The sequence below is a fragment of the Camelus bactrianus genome, chromosome 4 (assembly GCF_048773025.1).
Source record: "Camelus bactrianus isolate YW-2024 breed Bactrian camel chromosome 4, ASM4877302v1, whole genome shotgun sequence".
In the NCBI taxonomy this organism is placed as follows: domain Eukaryota; kingdom Metazoa; phylum Chordata; class Mammalia; order Artiodactyla; family Camelidae; genus Camelus; species Camelus bactrianus.
In genome coordinates this window covers 74,048,097-74,066,530 of record NC_133542.1, presented here as the reverse complement: position 1 = coordinate 74,066,530, position 18,434 = coordinate 74,048,097, and the positions used below count along the sequence as shown (strand labels likewise).

The 18,434-nt window shown below is 53.6% G+C and overlaps 1 protein-coding gene across 4 annotated transcripts in view; it reads right to left on the bottom strand.

Moving 5' to 3' along the window:
* NTNG2 (netrin G2) overlaps positions 1 to 18,434 on the bottom strand; it is a 70,556-nt gene that overhangs the window by 9,712 nt on the left and 42,410 nt on the right. For 3 of the 4 annotated variants that reach the window (XM_074362449.1, XM_074362448.1, XM_074362450.1), the window contains 3 exons: positions 3,992 to 4,164; positions 1,537 to 1,563; positions 435 to 572 (listed from right to left, as the gene is read on the bottom strand). In XM_074362449.1, the coding sequence (XP_074218550.1) occupies positions 435 to 572; positions 1,537 to 1,563; positions 3,992 to 4,164 (338 nt within the window). The remainder of the gene's footprint in view (positions 1 to 434; positions 573 to 1,536; positions 1,564 to 3,991; positions 4,165 to 18,434) is intronic. The other variant, XM_074362451.1, reaches the window with a different exon arrangement.

Here is an 18,434-nt window from a genome sequence, read left to right as displayed (position 1 = left end):
GCTGGGCTGGCTCCCTGGAGGCAGGAACATCACTGGGAGACAGGCCCCAGCTCTGGGGGAAATTTCACGTGGCCTTCCAGCCACAGGGCCCCATCCTCCGAGGACACACCCTGTCCTTTTGGCCACACCTGTCTGGGGTCCTCCTGAGCAGTGCCTTGGGGCAGGGCAGGAGGAAGAGGATTTAGGACCTTGAAGTGAGCCCTGGATCCCCTGGCTGGGGCCCCATGACAGGTGGATCCAGACGGCCTGGAGGCCTCCTGGCCTCATGCTCTGGCGGCTCTGGCTCTGCAGCTCTAGCCTTCTCTACACTAAAAGCCAAGCCCCTGCCCTCCCCGGGGCTGATGCCTCCCACATCATACATCACAGAGAGAGGCGGGGACTCGGGCAAGAAGCGGGAAAGGGCAGGGCAGCTGGGGCTGTACCTGGGTACCCACCTGTGGGCTGTGGGGTGCTGGGGGCCACGGGGGCCCCAGCAGTGGACGTGGAGGGGGCAGGAGTGGTGGGGTCCCCCCTTGTGGCCACAGGGGCCACAGGGGCTTGGGGGACGGGGTCTTTCCGGGACCTGCTGTTGCCTGGTGAGAGATGAGAAAAGTAAGAGAGGGTGGGGGGTTGGTGGGGGGCCGAAACACAGAGGAGCAACTTACGACCCCGCTGAGTGGACAGGTGTCCCCACCAGATCCAGCCTCCTCTGGCCCCCTCTCTGTCCACTGGTGTCCCAGCAGGGAGCCACCTGGGGGCGAGTGTGGGCCTAAAGAGCCCTGGAGGAGGGAGGCCGCGCCCCCGGAAGCCTTTCTGAGATTTGGGGGGTCTGCCGCTAGCTGGCGGTTTGACTCTGTCAGGTCCTCTCCTGCTGCGTCTCAGAGCAGGTGACGATACCTACCTGTCCGGGGGGCGGGGGCTGGAAGGAGGAAAGGACATAATCCAAGCGTCCTGCTTAGCCGATGCCCGGTGCTGTGACTACTTGACGGTGACTCATGACAGTCTGTCCGTCACCCTCCCACCCTCCCTCACCTTCCCTGTTGAGTTCTCAGGACTCCCCGACTCAGATGGTCTGACTGCTCTGGGACCTGAGCTGACCTGGATGCATCAAGATGCGGACTTACCTCCCCCAGCCTCACTGCAGGGGAGCGGCTGCAGAGGTGACAGCTTCAGGCTGCCCGGAGGGAGGCCAAACCCCACGGTCAGACCCGGGGAGGTGGGGGTGGGGATTCTGCCACTGGTTGGGGAAGGTGACCCCCCCTTGCCTGACAGGAGAGGGAGAAGCAGGGAGTTCACCTGGGGGTGCAGAAGGGGACCTTTCCAAAGCAGCACTGGCCAAGAGGCTGAAGGGGAGAAATTAGGAGACAGGCAGGAGGCAGTGAGGAGGGGGAAAGCAAATGTGGCGTGATTAGAGGAGAGGTGGGGAGGCCCCTGGGCTCAGCAGGGGCAGCAAAGCCCCTTCTTCTCTCTCCTGCTCTTTCCAGGACGTGCAAAGAGGCTCGTGCACTGAGGGTCCCAGTCACCTTCCCCAGGGCGGTGACCCAGCTTTGTACTTACTGCCAACGGCGGAGCCCGCAGCGGCACCTGCAGGAAGAGAAGGGTCACAGCAGAGTAAGGGGCCTGGCCGCCACCTCCCTGCAGAGGAGGGGGAGGCAGGGCCGGGGGCAAGAAACTGGGGGGCCTGGGCACCTCACTATGTGAGGACTGGGTTGGATTATCCACTCCATCCTCACCGGCACCCTGAGAGGGGTTGCTATTAGCCCATTTTGCAGATGGAGAAACTGAGTCTCAGAGCTGTGACTTACCCTAACCGGGGGCTTTGCACACACACTTCTTGTTTGATTTTAGACTCTTGGGGCCTCCAGTGCAGGACAAAGAGGTGGGAGGACATTCTCTGGAGGGCAGTGGGATGCCACAGAAAATGAGGGTCTCAACCACGGGGCAGACTAATTTACTGGGCGCCCAAGAGAAACCACAGTGCCTGCTCCCTTCAGGGGAAATTCAGGGACAGCTGAACCACTGATTGGAAGATAATCTCTCAACTCACAGGTGTTGAGAGAGTTCTGCCTGAGGGCCACTCAGGCCTCACAACAGTCCCACAGGGGTTTTATTAGGGTCCTGATTCTACAGACGAGAAAACAGGGCTCAGGAGAAGAAATGGTTTGTCCAAGGCCACCCAGCTGTGAGTGGCCGAGGCCTGATCCCAACTGGGCTTTTCTGTCTCTGTGTGTCTGTGCCCCAGGGACGGGTTTGACCAGGGGACTTACGATACTAGGGTAGGAACCATCAGTCTTAGGCGGAAGGAGCCGGTGCCCAAGCTCCACCCCCCACCCCAGGTGTTCCTGACAAAGGAAGGAGCCACTCTGTGCTCCGGGAAGCCCTCAGGTGGATGCCGGGGTGTGGGCAGGGGTGCATGTGGTGGGTGGACCTCTCCTGGTGACCCTGGCGGCAGGCAGTGAGGGAGTCTTGGAAGCTGAGCCTGGGGACCCCACAGTGCATGACCTGAAGGTAAGGGTCTCAGTCTGTGGGTGCCAGGGGACCTCAGAGGATCCTTCCAGGAGGAGGATGGGGCACAGAGACAAGGCAGGGAGCAGGCGGGGAGGAGGTGGGTGAGGTCAGCAGGACGGATGAAAGGAGGCGAGACTACCAGTCAGAGGGAGGTGACAGCGACTAAAGAAAGGGTTCAAGAAATGGTTTTGGCACCAAAGAGACGGGTCAGGCACCCCGTGGGGAGGGAGCCAGGCGGGGCCGGGCTGTTGGCGCCCCAAGCACAACCTGTGCCTTTGAAGGCCCGCACGCTATGAGCCTGGCAAGTCACCCTTCAAAAGCCTGTGGAGTCGCTGCCCGGAACACGTAGGACAGGACGCGTCTGTCAAAGCCTCATTGTGAGGCTTCCAGCTTTGATCAGCCTAAAGTTACATAAATCTTTCACCGGTCGGTGGCAGGGGTGCCGATGGAGGGGCTGCCAGGAGTGCACCCTGAAGGGGCGGGCTGAGCAGTCCTGGTGCAGAAGCCTGCCACCCTGCCTGGCTTTGGAATCAGGTCCAGTTGCTGGCACCTAACTCGCTGCTAAATCGAGGGGCACTGACGGTCACTGGGCCTCAGTTTGCTCATCCAGAGAGTGGGGGAATTCTAAAAATACCCCTCCAGAGGTTATGGTGAGGGCTCAGAAGCTGTGTACACAGTGCCCCGTGCAGCCTTGTCAAAGCACGAATGTCAGACATCAGTGAAGTCACTAGGGTGGGGGGACTGGGGAGACCCCACCCAGTACCAGCCCGGGCCCTTATCCGTGGCAGCGCAGCAGTGCCCGGAAATTCTTGATTTCATGGAGACACCCGTGGACTATGCTGGGGGCTGATGATGGGTGGCCCCCCCGAAGGGTGTTCACGATGCAGGGGTGTACGGGCACCCCCTGAGGCTGGCCTCCGGCACAGGAAGGCTGAGCCAGGAGAGGAGAGGATAGTGCAGAGGGCAAGGGCCAGGGCCTCGGAGGACCCCTCTGTAAAATGGGACAAGGGAAAACCCACTTCCAGGAGCCGCCCTGAGGGTCGAGGGCGTGGGGACCCCCCGCCAGCACTCGCTGCTGTGCAGCACCTTGTAAATGCCCCATAAGGCTGGTTAGGAGGAATGGGGCTGCTTGCCACGGTCAGCCTGGAGTGAAGGGTCCCCAGGGCTCCTGACACCCTGCGGGCCCTCTCTCCTGCCTTGGGGTCAAGAAGGGGAAGGAAGGAAGGCAGGGAGGATGCTGAGCCGCTCCCCTCGGTTCCGGAGGACGGGGTGGGCAGGATGCAGTCACGCTAGAGGGTCTGATCGCAAGGCCTGGCGCTCAGGAGCTGAGTCACAAGGAGTGAGCGTGCATGTGCGCGTGTGTGTGCCTGTGCTAGTGCCTGTGTGTCAGTGTGGGCGTGCTTGCAAGTCTGTGCATGCCGTGTGCGCATGGGAGTGACGGAATCCACAGCTCCTGGAGACCGTGACCTCGCGGGGCCCCGGTGGGGAGGGGCGCGGTACGCACACGCGTTGGGAGAGCCGTGGGGCAGCGGCAGGTAGGAGCCGGCCCGCCAGGAGCGTGTGCGGAAGCTCCTCTTGCACTTGCCGCAGTCGGGGCCCGTGGTGTTGTGTTCGCACTCGCACTGCAGGCTGCCCTCGTGCACGGAGCACAGGTTGGCGTGGAGGTTGCACTTGCACCTGGGGGGGCACGGAGGGGGCAGAGGCGTCAGCGAGCTCGCGGGCGGGCCGGCCTGGCTCCCGGGAGGGGCTGGGAGGGACCCTTCAGGCTACTCGTCCAACCTGCCACGACGCTCCCCCGGGCCAAATGTTCCCGATTCCCCACCCGTCGAGGGAACACCCCCGTCCCCGGGCCTTCCCCTGGCTCACTGCTGTGGGTCTTCTCCAAGATGAGGTGCCCTTGTCCCAGGTGCTGCATTTTTTAATAACGCAGCTTCTGATCACCTTTGCTCTCAACCGTGGTGGGTTGACAGGGAGTGAGGGGGACCTGCCCCTGGTTGTGTAGACGTGGACCTGGCCCCAGGCTGCACCTCTGCTCTTGGCTGCAGCCTGCACCCATGCCCTTGAGGGCAGAGAGAAGCCCCGACTCCCAAGCCCCTGTCAATTCACCCACACATGTATTATTCATTCCTTCATTCAAATATTTATAGGCAACTCATTATTCTGAACCCAGTAAATAAAAGGAAAGAATCAAGTATTTGCCTTGCCTGTCCTATATAACTGTACCTCCAGGTAACCAACAGTTGATGAGAGGATGTTTCTTTTTATAGAAGCATTCTAGCTGATAATTGGAGAAGGAAAGATAGAATTAGTCCCCACTTAGCGTCCCCTACTGAATAGACGGCTTTAGGCACAGAGCATCCACAGAGAAGCAACCTGAGAACAGCTTCCTGATGGACGGGCACACCCTACCCTGAAGCAGCCTCGTCAAGACACACTGAACTTGAATCTGATCAACACTCTGGACCCAGCTACGAATTCACAGGAAATACAGAGGACAGAGAAATGTACTAAGCAACACTGGGGGGACGCAGTCAGCAAAATCCAGACTGTGGGAAACTCCAGAACTGATGACATAGTTTCTAGAAAGGGTGAATTGCAAAGGGGCAAAACTCGATGAGGTGGGCGGACGACCAAGATGAAGAGAAATCTCAAAGGCGTCGCGACCGAGTGCAGGGCGTGGGCCTCGCTGGGAGCCCGGTTCAAACAGCCTCTAAACTCAGATGAGCAAGACACGTATTCACAAGACGACTGGAAATTTGAACACTGACTATATTTGGTGATATTAAATGAATGTTTGTTAAGTTCAGTGATGGTATTGTGGTTCCTTTTTAAAAAGCCCTTATCTTTAGGGTCACACACACATACTTACAGATGAAATGATCTGATGTCTGGGATCTGCTGCAGAATAACACAGAAAGGGGGAACACGGGCAGAGATTCAGACGAAACAAGAAGGGCTGTGAGCTAATGGCTGAGGCTGCGAGTTAGGTATACAGCCGTTCACGAGAGTACGTTCTAGTTTTGTGTGCATGTTGGAAATAATTCATAATGAAAAGTTAAAGAGAGAGAGTGTGCTCTATATTTTGATATGGGAAGATTTCCAAGATATAGGGTCAATATTTGTAAAAAGCAAATTGCAGAATAACGTGTTTGGTAGAATTTTATTTTTATTAAAATATGCAAAGAAACATATTTATAGGGTGCCTGTTGTATGCCAGGCTCTGAGCTGGGAAGAGCAAGTCTAATGGTCGACAAAGCAGACAGGCGTCCCTGCTCTGATGGAGGATAGAGTCCAGCAGGGAGATAACTTTAAAAAACCAGTGATTGGGGGAGGGGCAGGAACTGGATAGTTGGAGCCCAGGGGATTTTTAGGGCAGTGACACTATTCTGTGTGACACTGTCATGGTGGATACACGACATTATGCATTTGTCAAAACCCAGCTCCAAGACAGAGCCCTAACGTTAACTGTGGACTCTAGTTGACAATAACACATCAACGATCGTTCATCAGCTGTAACAAAGGTACCAAACGAATGCAAGAGGCTAGTAACGGGGGAACTGTGTGGGGAAACGGGTATTAGAACTCTCTGTACAGTCTGCTCAATTACCTGTGAACCAAAATTAATCGAGACAATTTAAAAATAATAATCATGCAAATCTTTAATGAGTGTCAATTGTTACACAAAGGAGAACGTGTCATGGGGGGTCTTGGCTTAGTCTGGGGAAAGCAGGAGAGGCTGCCAGGAAGAATGGCTTTCAACTAAGACCTGAAGGAGCATCCAGAGTTACTCAGGCAACTGACAAGGGCTTAATTTCCAGAATACAAACAGCTCATACAACTCCGTAACAACAACAAAACCCCAAACAACCCAATCAAAACGCGGGCAGAAGACCTAAACAAACATTTCTCCAGTGAAGACGTACAAAAGGCTAATAGGCACATGAGAAAATGCTCAATATTGCTAATTATCAGAGAAATGCATATCAAAACTGCAATGAGGTATCACCTCACACTGGTCAGAATGGCCATCACTCAAAAGTCCACAAACGATAAATACTGGAGAGGGTGTGGAGAAAAGGGAACTTGCCTACGCTGTTGGTGGGAATGCAGTTTGGTGCAGCCATTATGGAAAGTAGTGTGGAGATTCCTTAAAAATCTAAAAATAGACTTACCCTATGATCCAACAATCCCTCTCCTGGGCGTGTATCTGGAGGAAACTCTATTCCAAAAACATACGTACACCCCAATGTTCACAGCAGCACTATTTACAATAGCCAGGACATGGAAGCACCCTACATGCCCATCAACAGTGAGATACACACACACACACACACACACACACACACACACACACACACACACACACACACACACAATGGAATACTACTCAGCCATAAAAAAGAAATAATGCCATTTACAGCAACATGGATGGGCCTAGGGGTTACTATACTACGTGATAAACCAAAAGGAGAAAGACAAATATCGTATGATATCACTTATATGTGGAATCTAAAAAAAATGACACAGATGAACTTATCTACAAAACAGAAAAGGACTCACAGACAGAAAACAAACTTGTGGTTACCAGGGAGGAAGGGGGTGGGGAGAGATAAAATGGGAGTCTGGGATTTTCAGATACACACTACTATATACAAAACAGAAACAACAAAGACTTGCTGTACAGCAAGGGGAACTATATTCCATATCCTGTAATAACCTATAATGGAGAAGAATCTGAAAAAGAACATATATATGTATATGTATAATGAATCATTGTGCTGTACACCAGAAACTAACACAACGTTATAAATCAACTATACTTCAATTTTAAAAATTAAAAATAAAATTTTTTTAAAAAAGTGACTCAGGCAAGGAGGGGAGAACCTTCGGAAAAGAGGCAAGAGCGTGAGGGAAGACCCTCGGGCTAAGAGCTCAACCTGTGAGTTCTGAGATGAGCTAAGAGGGGAGGAGGAGGCCAGATGGTGACACAGAGCCTGGATTCTGTCTGGAAGCCACTGGAAGGCTGGAGGTGTCCCGCTCTGGCTCCGACCTTATATACCACTGTGGCTGCTCCATGGAGGGTGCTCTGTCTGTGGGGATGACAGCCAGGGTGGGGACAGCAGGGAGAAAGCTGTGCCCGGCGGGCCACTGAGGACAGGGGTGCCTGGCGTGTGCAGCCCTTCCCCTCCCTGACCCCCAGCGTCTCAGAGATCATCTCCCGAACACTCAACCAGCATTTCTTCTCTTGCTCGTAACGTCCCCCTTCTCTTTATACCCCACCTTCCACTGGGCCGAGTGATGCTTCTCACCCGCCCAGGATGTGACTTCCCGCCTTGCATATCCATCCCGCCAGCCCCTTCATCCCGGCTCTTCTGCTCCCCTCCTGCCCTCTTTGTCTCCATCTGACCAGAGCACGGCTGGGAGGCCAGCCTTCCATGCCAAGTTTCTAGCAGCCCTGCAGATGAACGCACTGCCTGCTGGCTTCAGAAGCGCCAGGGCTGCCTTCCTCGTAATTTCTCTCTGCCCTCCAATCACCTGGCAGGATGGTTACGGAAATTAGGCACATCCATGCTCTGGAGTGCTATTAAACATTAAGCTATTAAAAATAAAGCTATTAAATATTATATTGTCAAAGGTTTTTGGGAGCCCTGGGGAGTGCTCCTAACACAAATGAAAAGACCACACGTAGCGAGTGCTTGTTGTGCACTGCTGGGTATCTCATTCAGCCCATGACTGACCACGAGAGCTGGTTCTGTCTTCAGTACTTCATTTTACAGACAAGGAAACGGAGGCTCAGAGAGGTTAAGTATCTTGCCCAGAGTCACAGAGATCCCCAAAAATGTGATTGGGGCTGGAACTCAGAGGTATTCAACTCCAGAGTCCAAGAGGTTAATGTGGGCTAGACTATGGATTGAAAATTTTTTTAAAAAAAGGAAACCGAAGTGCACGTATTGTAGTGGTGTGGACTGAACCGTATCCGCCTCAGGTTTATATGTTGAAGCCCTAACCCCCAATGCAACTGTATTTGGAGCTAGAGTCCTTAGAGAGGTAATTAAAGTTAAAGGAGGTCAGAAGAGTGGGGCCCTGATCCAATAGGGTTGGTGCCCTTATAAAAGGAGGAAGAGACACCAGAGCTCTCTCTCTCCCATTTGCGGACAGTGGGACGTCGGCCATCTGCAAGACAGGAAAAGTGATCTCACTAGAAACTAACCCTGCCAGCACCTTGATCTTGGCCTTCTAGCCTGCAAAATTGTGAGAAAACAAAAAAACACCTGCGGGTTAAGGCCCACCCCCCAAGTCTGTGGTACTGTTGTGGCAACCCAAACAGACCACCCAGGCAGCTTCTGATTATGTTTAAATACGTGTATCCATACCCGAAACACCAGCAGACAATGCATCTGAGTGTATCCCTGCGCTTGTCCTAGGGAGGGAGGGGGTAGGATTATAAATGATTTCTGTTTCCTTCTTTGTCACTTTGCATGTTTTGCTATGCTCTTTAATGGTGAGCAGGTGTTACTTTTTAAAGCAGGTGACACATGTTATTTGAAAACCGGAAACCAGGTTAGGTGAGGAAGGAGGCTGGTTCCTGAGCTCACACAGCCCTTCCTCTCAGGAGAAGCAGGTGCATCATGGACCTGTTTGGGAAACAAATATTCGCTCCACATCACACACCATGCACTGTTTGTGATTCTCAGTTCCCAGGTCCAAGGATGTCTTTTGAGTTCTGATGCAGAGCGAAGGCGCTGTCCGTGGGGGTTAGCCGTGCTAAGTCTGTGTTATTTTAACCCCATGTTACCTGGACCCTAACCCGGTCAAGGTTTTACTGCAGCAGAAGTAAACAGAGCATGAGAAAGCCTGTTCATTCTTTCTCTGGAATTCCGACCCACTCCCACACAAGTACTGTGGGCCTGCTATGTGCTCAGCTCTGGGACAGGAACAGAGGATGATAGGCAGGCAGCTTTGGTATTTTGGATGGCCCCTTCTTCCTGGGGACACTATAGCCAAAAGATCGTCCATCGCAAAGAAAGGTCTTGTGCTTAAACCTTGCTGGTCAACATACGTGATGCTTTCCTAGTGCCCTCACACCCTGCTCCCTGACCACCCCCTCCACCCAGGACATATCAGCATATTAAAGGCTCTGACAAGTCCTGCAGGAAAGAAACTGGCTGACTTTAACAAATATTTATTTGCAGAATGTACTTGACCTTGGAAAGTTTTAACTTTTTTCACCTGAACTCGTATTTAATGTCCCACTTAGCTAGCTGGAGAGGAACAGCCCAGCTGCATGGAGCCAGGAATGTACTCCATGCCCCTGGCCTGAGGATGGGATATTTTTAGATATCAGCTACATAAACAAAAGATGCCATCTCAACTTCGGGTGACAACATTGACCTTGGCTGGTTAAAAGTCCGTAAAAGAGCAGCTGAATCTGAGATGTCTATTGTAATGATGATAGTACGGGGTTGTGGGACATGAGAGCTGGACTGGCCCATGAGAGGAGGGGACAGGTGAGGGAGAAGCCGGCCCGAGGTCACGCACTCTGGACCCAAATCCAGACGTCCCTCTCTGACCCCGGCTCTGCTCAGGCCCCACGCTGGCCAGCCCCTCCCACCATCTTCATCTCCCAGAGGGTGTCTGGGCTTCCCTGCCCTCCCTGGTTGAGCCGTGGAATGAGCACGGTGCTTTCTCTATCAGGGAGAGAAGAGGTTCCCTGCTGGGCAGGGCTGCCAGGAGGAGCCCACACAGTGTGGGGGAAGCCTCGCAGGGGCTGGCACAGAAACAGAACCCAGTCAGTGGAGGTGCTTCTCAGACGTCCTGACTTTTGCAGGGAGCTCTGGGCAATGCTGCCTCTGTGTGTGTGTGTGTGTGTGTGTGTGTGTGTGTGTGTGTGCACGCGCACGTGTGCATAGGGCTTGAACTTTCTGGCTCTCTTTCTGTGTTCCTCTATGCCTCTCCTTGTCTCTGTGCCTCTCCCCAGTTCTGTCCAGCAGGCCTTCTAACCCCGCTTTCCTCTGGTCCTTTGCACATGCTGTTCCCTCCACTTGGATGGCACGGCCAGACTCCACCCCCTTCTCCTAAAGCTAACACCTAGCGGGAGTGTCAGGTTCACGGCCACATATCACTTCTGCAGGGAAGCCTTTCACAATCCCTGCCTCCTGTCAGCCCCTGCTATATTCTCCCTCCTCCCAACACTCAGGATTATCAGCACCTTCTCCTGATGTGGAGCAGACAAGATGATGGGGAAGGTGCGGGCAGGAGCTATAAAACAGTATGATGGTTATTGTTTATTTTTGATTACACAGCATTTTCTTCAAGTGACAAACTCACCAAACCTGGGAATCTCAAAAATATTATTGCCTAGGTGAGGCCAAATTTTAAAAGAATATTCATTTAAAGAAATTATTAAGTAAGAAAAGAAAGAATTAATGTGAGATCTCTTGATGTAAAAGACTGAAGTTGGAATTCTACCTTACGTCCTAAACAAGTCAATTCAAAATGGATCAAAGGTCTCTATGAAAGACCCAAAACCAGGTACATCTGGGAAGGAGATGCAGGAGTGAATCTTCATGACGCTGGATTAAGCAATGGTTTTTTTCACACATGACACCCAAACTATAAGGCACAGGATAAAAAAAAACAGATACACTGGACTTTATCAAAATTAAATACTTTTGTGTTTCAGAGGACACCCTCGGGAAAGTGCAAAGCTAAGTCACAGACTGGGAGAAAAATGTTGTGAATCTTATCTTTAATAAGAGACGTATCATTGAATAAACTCTTACAACTCAATAATGAAAAGAATTCAATTTTTTAAATGGGGAAAGGATGTGAATACGCATTTCTTCCAAGAAGACACACAAATAGCCAAGAAGCACATGCTCACATCATGAACCAGCAGGGAAATGCAAATCAAGTCACAAGGGGTTCCTACCTCACACCCTCAGAATGGCTATTATCAAAAACACAGAGAAGGTTTAGCCCAGGGAACTGCATTTGATAGCTTGTAATAACCTATAATGAAATAGAACATACGTACAATTGAAGCACTATTCTGTACACCAGAAACTAACACAACATTGTAAATCAACTACACTCCCATTAAACATACACACACACAGATAGTAACACATGACTGTGAGACCGTGGAGGAAACAGAACCCGTGTACACTGTGGGTGGAGGTGCGAAATGACGCAGCCACTTTGGAAGGCAGGCTGGCCCTTCCTCAAAAGGCGAGACTGACTTATGAGATGACCCAGTAATTCTGCTCCTCAGTATCTACCCAAGAGAAATGAAAACATGTCCGCACAAAAACGTGTCCATGAATGCTCACGATTCATAAAAGGTAGAAACAACTCTCAGATGTCCATCAACAGGAAAACTAAATGCGATGTATCCGCACTTTGGAATATTACTCAGACACAGAAGGGACACCTGCGGCAGCGTGGGTGAACCTTGAACACATCATGCTACGTGCAGAAGCCAGACACAAAAGGCCACATATTGAATGATTCCACTTATAGGAAATGTCCAGAATGGACGGAAAGTAGATTCGTGGTTGCCGGGGGCTGCGGGGGCAGGGGAGGGGAGAATGGGAGTGGCCGCTGGATGGTCTGGGGTTCATTTTGGGGTAAGGAAAATGTTCTGAAATTGATAGTGGGGATGACTGTCCGACTCTGTGAAGATACCGAAAGCCATTGAATTGTACACATTAAATGAGTGTATCTGGGCATGTAAATGACATTTCAGTAAAGCTATTAATAAACAAGTGAGTCAGTAATTGGGATGTTTGGGAAACAGTGAAGCGGTGACCTGAATGACTAACCCTGGGAGCCAGGGATCTACTGTGATCTCTCATACAAGCCTTCAGAGCTTGGTTTTACTCTCTGCATCAACCTATCACGTTGTGCCTTGAAGAAAGCCTGGCTGGGTGAACACAGCCGGTACAAGGCACCGTTCCCAGAGCTCCACCCGGATGAACACAGCCCTTCACAATGGTCCTGTGAACAACATACTATTATCACCTGCGTTGTGCAGATGGGGAAACAGGCCTGGGGCGGTGCACTGAGCTGCCTGAGGTCCCCTAGTTGAGAAGGGGGCAGACCCAGGACTTGAATCCGGGCAGCCTGACACCAGAGCCCAGACTGAACGTCCGCCCTCCCGGGGGCCTGGTGCCATGGGACCTGGGGTCCCCGGATCAGTGGGCGGGGCTTCTACCCTGCCCCTGCCCCCCATGCACACAGCCGAGCGGCCCCACACAAGTTCTTCATCAATCTGAGCCCCAGTTTTCTCACCTGGAGAAGGAGGAGCAACAGTCCTGGCTCCACCACGGGCTGTTGTGAGGATTGGTGACACTGGTCATTCACAAACTTGGAATAAGCTCATGGACGTAAGCAACGCACCTGCCACACCACCCAGCCTGGCAAACGGGGACCCGTGGGGGCTGGCACTTCTCCTCCTGCCCTTCCTGCTGATTGTAAGACTGTAGCCCTGGCCCCTGGGCGCACTAGCCTGGGATATTCTGCCACTGACTGGGTGAACTTAGGAGAGTCGCTAAACTTCCCTCGGACTCAGTTTTCTAATCTGTAAAATAGGGATGGCAGTGGCGCCTACCTCATCCAGTTGATGGCAGGAGCAACCCAGACACAGCCCACAAAGCACTTTCTTAATACATTTAAGTGCTTGGCAGACGTTAGTGTCCTGCTGGCTTTCTCATTTCTTGTACTTATGAGTGTCTAGACACAGAGAGCTTTCCTTGAATGAATGCATCCGTTCTTCACAAGAACCTTATGAAAACTATTATCTCCATTTTACAGATAAGGAAATGTGAGCAGAGGGCTTCCGTAAGTTGCCCAAGGTCACACAGCTGGTGAGCCCGACATTAGGAAGTGTGTCAAGCGAGCAGCAGGGTGGTGGCCTGGAGAGTGTCCAGTGCTGGTTCTGAGACAGACGTGGGCTCAGAAAAGCGCAGCCCACCCACAAGTCCCCCAAACACAGCATGTCCGTCTTCCCCGCCTCCCAGAACTGTCGGCTGCTACGCAGACTTGGACTTCATCGCTGCGCTCTTACCCTGTGTCTCTGTGGACTCTCGTCTTAGCCGATTCCACTTGGATAATGCAGGCCGGTGGGGAAGACCACCAGGGGGTCCTCCCGCGCCCGCCACGCACAGCCCTGCTTGCCAGTTCTGAGGCCCCCAGCCTCGGCCAAGGAAATGAGGGAGAAAGAAGCTTGCTTTCCCACCTTCCCTCCCAACACCAGCGGCTGCATCTAGACCCAGGAGGGTGGTCCAGACTCCTGTCTGCACCTCTAGCCCGGATATCTCTCCTGCATCTATGGGATCAATTTTCCCAAGGAATTGCTTTCTGAATCTGACCTTCAAGAACCATCAATCTCACCAGAAAACCATCACCTGAGCCGCCTGACCCTGCTACCCAGCACTTTTTGGCTCATCCATCAGGAAGCATCATTTAATAATGAACAGAGAGATGGTGCAAGGCCAGGCAGCCCAGGGGGCCTGCCCCTGGCCAGCAGTCCACCGCCAGCCCATCGGGCTGTGCCCCCTCCCCTCCCCCACCCCGTCACAGAATCCCAGGGCTTCAAGGGCCCTTTGGATGCAGCAGGAGCGGCTCCGTAAGAGAGCAGGGTGGGGGCTGGGGAGGGAGGGGGAAAGCTGAGTGCTGAGTCAGCGCTGGATTCAGAGCACACGCTCTGCTCCTGATTTGCTGGGTGACCTTGAGCCAGTCACTTCTTCAGGTCTCAGACCTCTTGTTTGCAAATGGGAGGGGCTGAATTACATCTTAGATTTTTAACTTTTCTGTTTAGTTATTCGTGAGTGCCGAACACACTGTCCGACACCCAGCGGGCCCTCAATCGATAGCTGTTGAGTGAACGGAGGTAGAGGAAGGAGATAAGGCAGAGCGTCTGGCACGGAGGGCCAGCTCAGCGAAGGCCAGGCAGTGTCAGGTGACCGGCCTCAGGGTCTTAGTCTCCTGGTCTGTAAAACTGGGGAATTGATGGTTCCCATGGGACAGGGCTGTTAGAGGATGGGACAGGCTGCCACATGGGGAGTGCTTAGCCCACGGTCGGGCACATAGCGAGTCTTCCATCAATGCCAGCGACGTTGCCATTGCTAATGGCCAACAAGTGACAGAGGTGAGAGCGTGGGGATTCCTGGGAACAAAGATTGGCCTGACCCGGCAGCTCCCAGCTGCTCAGCCTCAAGGGACAGTTCCCCTTATCCTTACTGTCCTGCCAAAACCCCACTCCAGAGCCCCTCAGCACCAACAGCCCCCCAATCAGATGACCCATTCTCCAGGTCCCTGGGGGCCACCACCAGGGGGACACGCCCACTGTCCTCTTAGAGTCCCTTCCCTGAAGAGCCTCCTGTCACTATGGCTGCCAGATTAACAAATAAAAATGTAGGATGCCTGACATTTGAATTTCAGGTAAGCAATGAACAATTTTTTAGTATAAGTACAGGCCCGTCTCGAAGACATCGCAGGCTCACTTCCAGACCAAAAAAGTAACATCGTAATAAAGCAAGTGACATGAATGCTCCGGTTTATCGGCACATAGGAAAGTTCTGTTTACACTATCCTGTCGTCTGTGAGGTGTGCAACAGCGTTTCGTCTCAAAACCCAATGGACGTTCCTTAATTTAAAAAATACTTTATTGTTAAAAAAATGCTAAGCATCATCTGAGCCTTCAGCGGGTCGTAGTAGTAACAGCAAAGACCACAGATCACCCATCCCTGTGACAAACGTAACAGTAATGAAAAAGTTTGAAATGTGGCGAGAATTACCAAAATGTGGCGCAGAGGCGAGCAAATGCTGCTGGGAAGACAGCGCCGACAGACTGCCCGACACAGGCTTGCTGCAAACCTTCAAGTTTCAAAAATGAAGTAACTGTGAAGTTCAGTCCATTTAGTCGGTGAAACGAGGTGAGCCTGCACGTCCCATGAAATATTGGGGACACACTTATACTAAGAAAATGACTTGTTCTTTATCTGAAATTCAAATTTAGCCGGGCATCCTGCATTTTAGCTGGCAGCTGCCACCCTGCTCACACACATGGTGAGTCATGGTCCTCTGGCCTGACCCCTGACCCCTTGCAAGGCCCACCGTGGGGTGCAGCCACTCACCCACCGGAAGCTGGCCCAGCTGCCTGTCCTCCAGAGAGGGGGCCGCAGCTGCCTTCTCCTCTAAGTCGCTAAGTGGTTCCTTTTCCTCGGGTTGATGAGTCCCTAACGAGCCCCAGGGGACCACAACCATTTGGAGGCAGGGCCCGGTCTCACCTCCAGGGGAAGACCGTCCCAGACAACCCAAGTTCTTGGGAAAACGTATTCTGCTCCTCCCAGGAGGAGACTGACGTGTTTCTCCATCCTGTCCACCTGCCGGGCCCGGCTGGGGGCCTGACAGCCTCATGAAGCACCAAGCACGAAGCGGTCGTCAGGACGGCAGGGGCACCAGCCTGTGCCAGGCCCGAGCGTGCCCTGCCCAGCAGGGAGGGGCGGGCAGTGCCTGGGAGCTGCTGGCGGGAGCGCCATCTGGACCCAGGACTGGCACCAGCGCTTCACGAAAATCGTGCACCGGGCCCTCCCCTCCTCAGGGCGAGAGGAGCGGGGTGTTTGGAGCGCCTCCCAGACAGGAGGGCGGAAGAATGTAGGTCAACTCCTGGCTGCCGGGAAGAGTGATGTCATCGCTCCTGGGAAAAGATGGGGACGCAGCGAGTTTGGGTACTGGTGCCGGAGCCAGGGGGGAAGGGCCAGGCTGGCTCCCCCTCAACAGTCAAAGCCGCAGGGATTTAAGGGCACTCAGGGGCCCCTCAGGGTGAGCCTGGGGGCAGCAAGGAGGGCCCAGGGGCCCGGGGCTCTTGGGAATTGATCACCGCTGCCCAGTGTCTCCCCTGCTTTTTTCCCCACTGGTCCGAGCATCATTCCATACGGAGCCTTCAGGGTGTGGATATACACATTCCCGACACCTTAAAGGCTAGAGTTGCTAGAAACAAACTTCTATTTTAAAGCAGCCGGCAGCGTTTTCCCATTTCTCTTGCCGGAGAGAGCATTTATCTTTGGGTAAAGACGGTTCTTTTGTTTCGGGAAAAACATTTCAGTGGGCCGTTGGGTTTATAGGGCAGTGGACTCCGAGCCCACGCTAGCCTGGGAATGTTAGCAGGTGAGGGCGGACATGGGAGGAGAAGGCCGACCTCACACAGGGTGCTCCCCTCACAGAGGGGCTCATGCATCTGGGGTTGGGACCTGGACTGCAGGGAGGAAGGACGTGGCCATGGGTGGGGGCTGGGGGCTCACAGGAGCGGCGCTCAGGGTTTCCCTTCCCAGCCAGCAGGTGGCCGTGGCCAGCGGCTGGACCTCAGGGTCAGCGCTAGCTAAGGGCCATCCTTTGGGGCGTTTGCTTCCTAGATGAGAATTCTCATGGGTTCTCCCCAAGCCTGAATGAAGTTGTGACAGAACCCTGCAGCTGGGGGTGTCAGACCTTCTTTGGGGGATTCAGGGAGCGACTGTGTCCTTGACTGGAGCACAGCAGTGTGGAGAGATTGGAAGCCATCAAAGCAACAAGCAGTGGTCAGGAGAAAAGCCTAGAGAGGCGGCTGCAGCAAGGAGTGACGAGTGATGAACAGGACAGAGCTGGGGGTCGTGGGAAGGGGAGCCTCTAAGACACTGGACTTCTAGCTAATTAGTGGAACTGGGGCAGAGCTGGGGCATTAGAGGGGAGAGGGTGCCTGGATGCTGGAGACCTTGAACTGTCTGGGTCCCAGGGCTGCGAGTCAAGGCCCAAGACCCCGAGAAGAGGGGGGCGGAGGGCAGAGCTGCCGGGCCGCAGGTCTGCATGGCCTTGGCCGCCTGCCGTGACCTGGCTTTCTCAGGGTAATGTGGATAAATGCCGGCTGGTGCGCCTCCTGGAATGCAATCAGGCCAGCAATCGAGTTCATTGGCCAAATCAGATTTGGGCTTCTGTGCGAAGTCCTTTTTATATTAAGTGCTTTAACATACATCACCTCCTCCGGTCTATTGATAAATCCTATTATCCATTATAAAGCCAGAGGCAGCTTCCCAGGGAACAGGCTGGAGGCTGCTGGAGGGGGTTGCTGACGGGCTCCGGGGAGGGTGGCCTGGGGGTGATATGGTGGGTATGGCCAGGCCTGGGAAGGCACCCCACCCAGGCTGATCAGGCTGGTTGACTAAAGCAAGATCCCTGTGGGAGGTCCCAACACCCAGGCGGTGGGCAGGCAAAGGTGAGGAGGGCTGGGTGTGATGGTGGAAGAGGGAAAGCAACGGGGTGGGTGTCTGTAAGCTGTGCACGTGTGTGCGTGCGTGGCTCTACAGCTATGACGATGCAGTGGCACCCCTGTGCCCCTCGAAGGCCAGAGAAGGGGATGGAGAGGGTGGCTCCCCAGATCCAGCCTTCGGGAGCCCCAGAGAGGCGTTCTCCCAGCCAAGCCCTGAGGAATGGGGAGTTCGCCAGACAGGAGGGGTGGGGACGGCCAGGTTGTGTTCCAGGCAGAAAGAGCAGCCCAGAGGCAAGTCGGAGGGACCCAGCATCTGGGGCGTGGGCCGTGATGCAGGGCTGATCTTTGAGGACTAAGAGAAGGTGAAAGGAAGAGTCTGTGGTCCACGTGAACAGAGTTACCATGTAGCCCTGATTCTAAGGTCAACCAGAAGCTGCTGAAGGGTATTGTTCAGGGAAGTGACGTGACTGGGTCTGCGTTTGGGGAAAAACCTCTGCACGGAAGGGGCAAGGCTGAAGGGGTCAAGGCCAACTCCTGATGTGGCGTGTGCCCCTCTCTGGGGCACAGGGCTGGCGATAGGGTCCGTATGGGAACCTGCTCAGGCTGAGGGAGTGGGATGGGAGGGGTCGGGGGGAACCCAGAGGTGGGTTTTTTCCCAGAGAGTAGGAAGAGGCAACTCCAAATGGGGGAGAGGCACAGGACT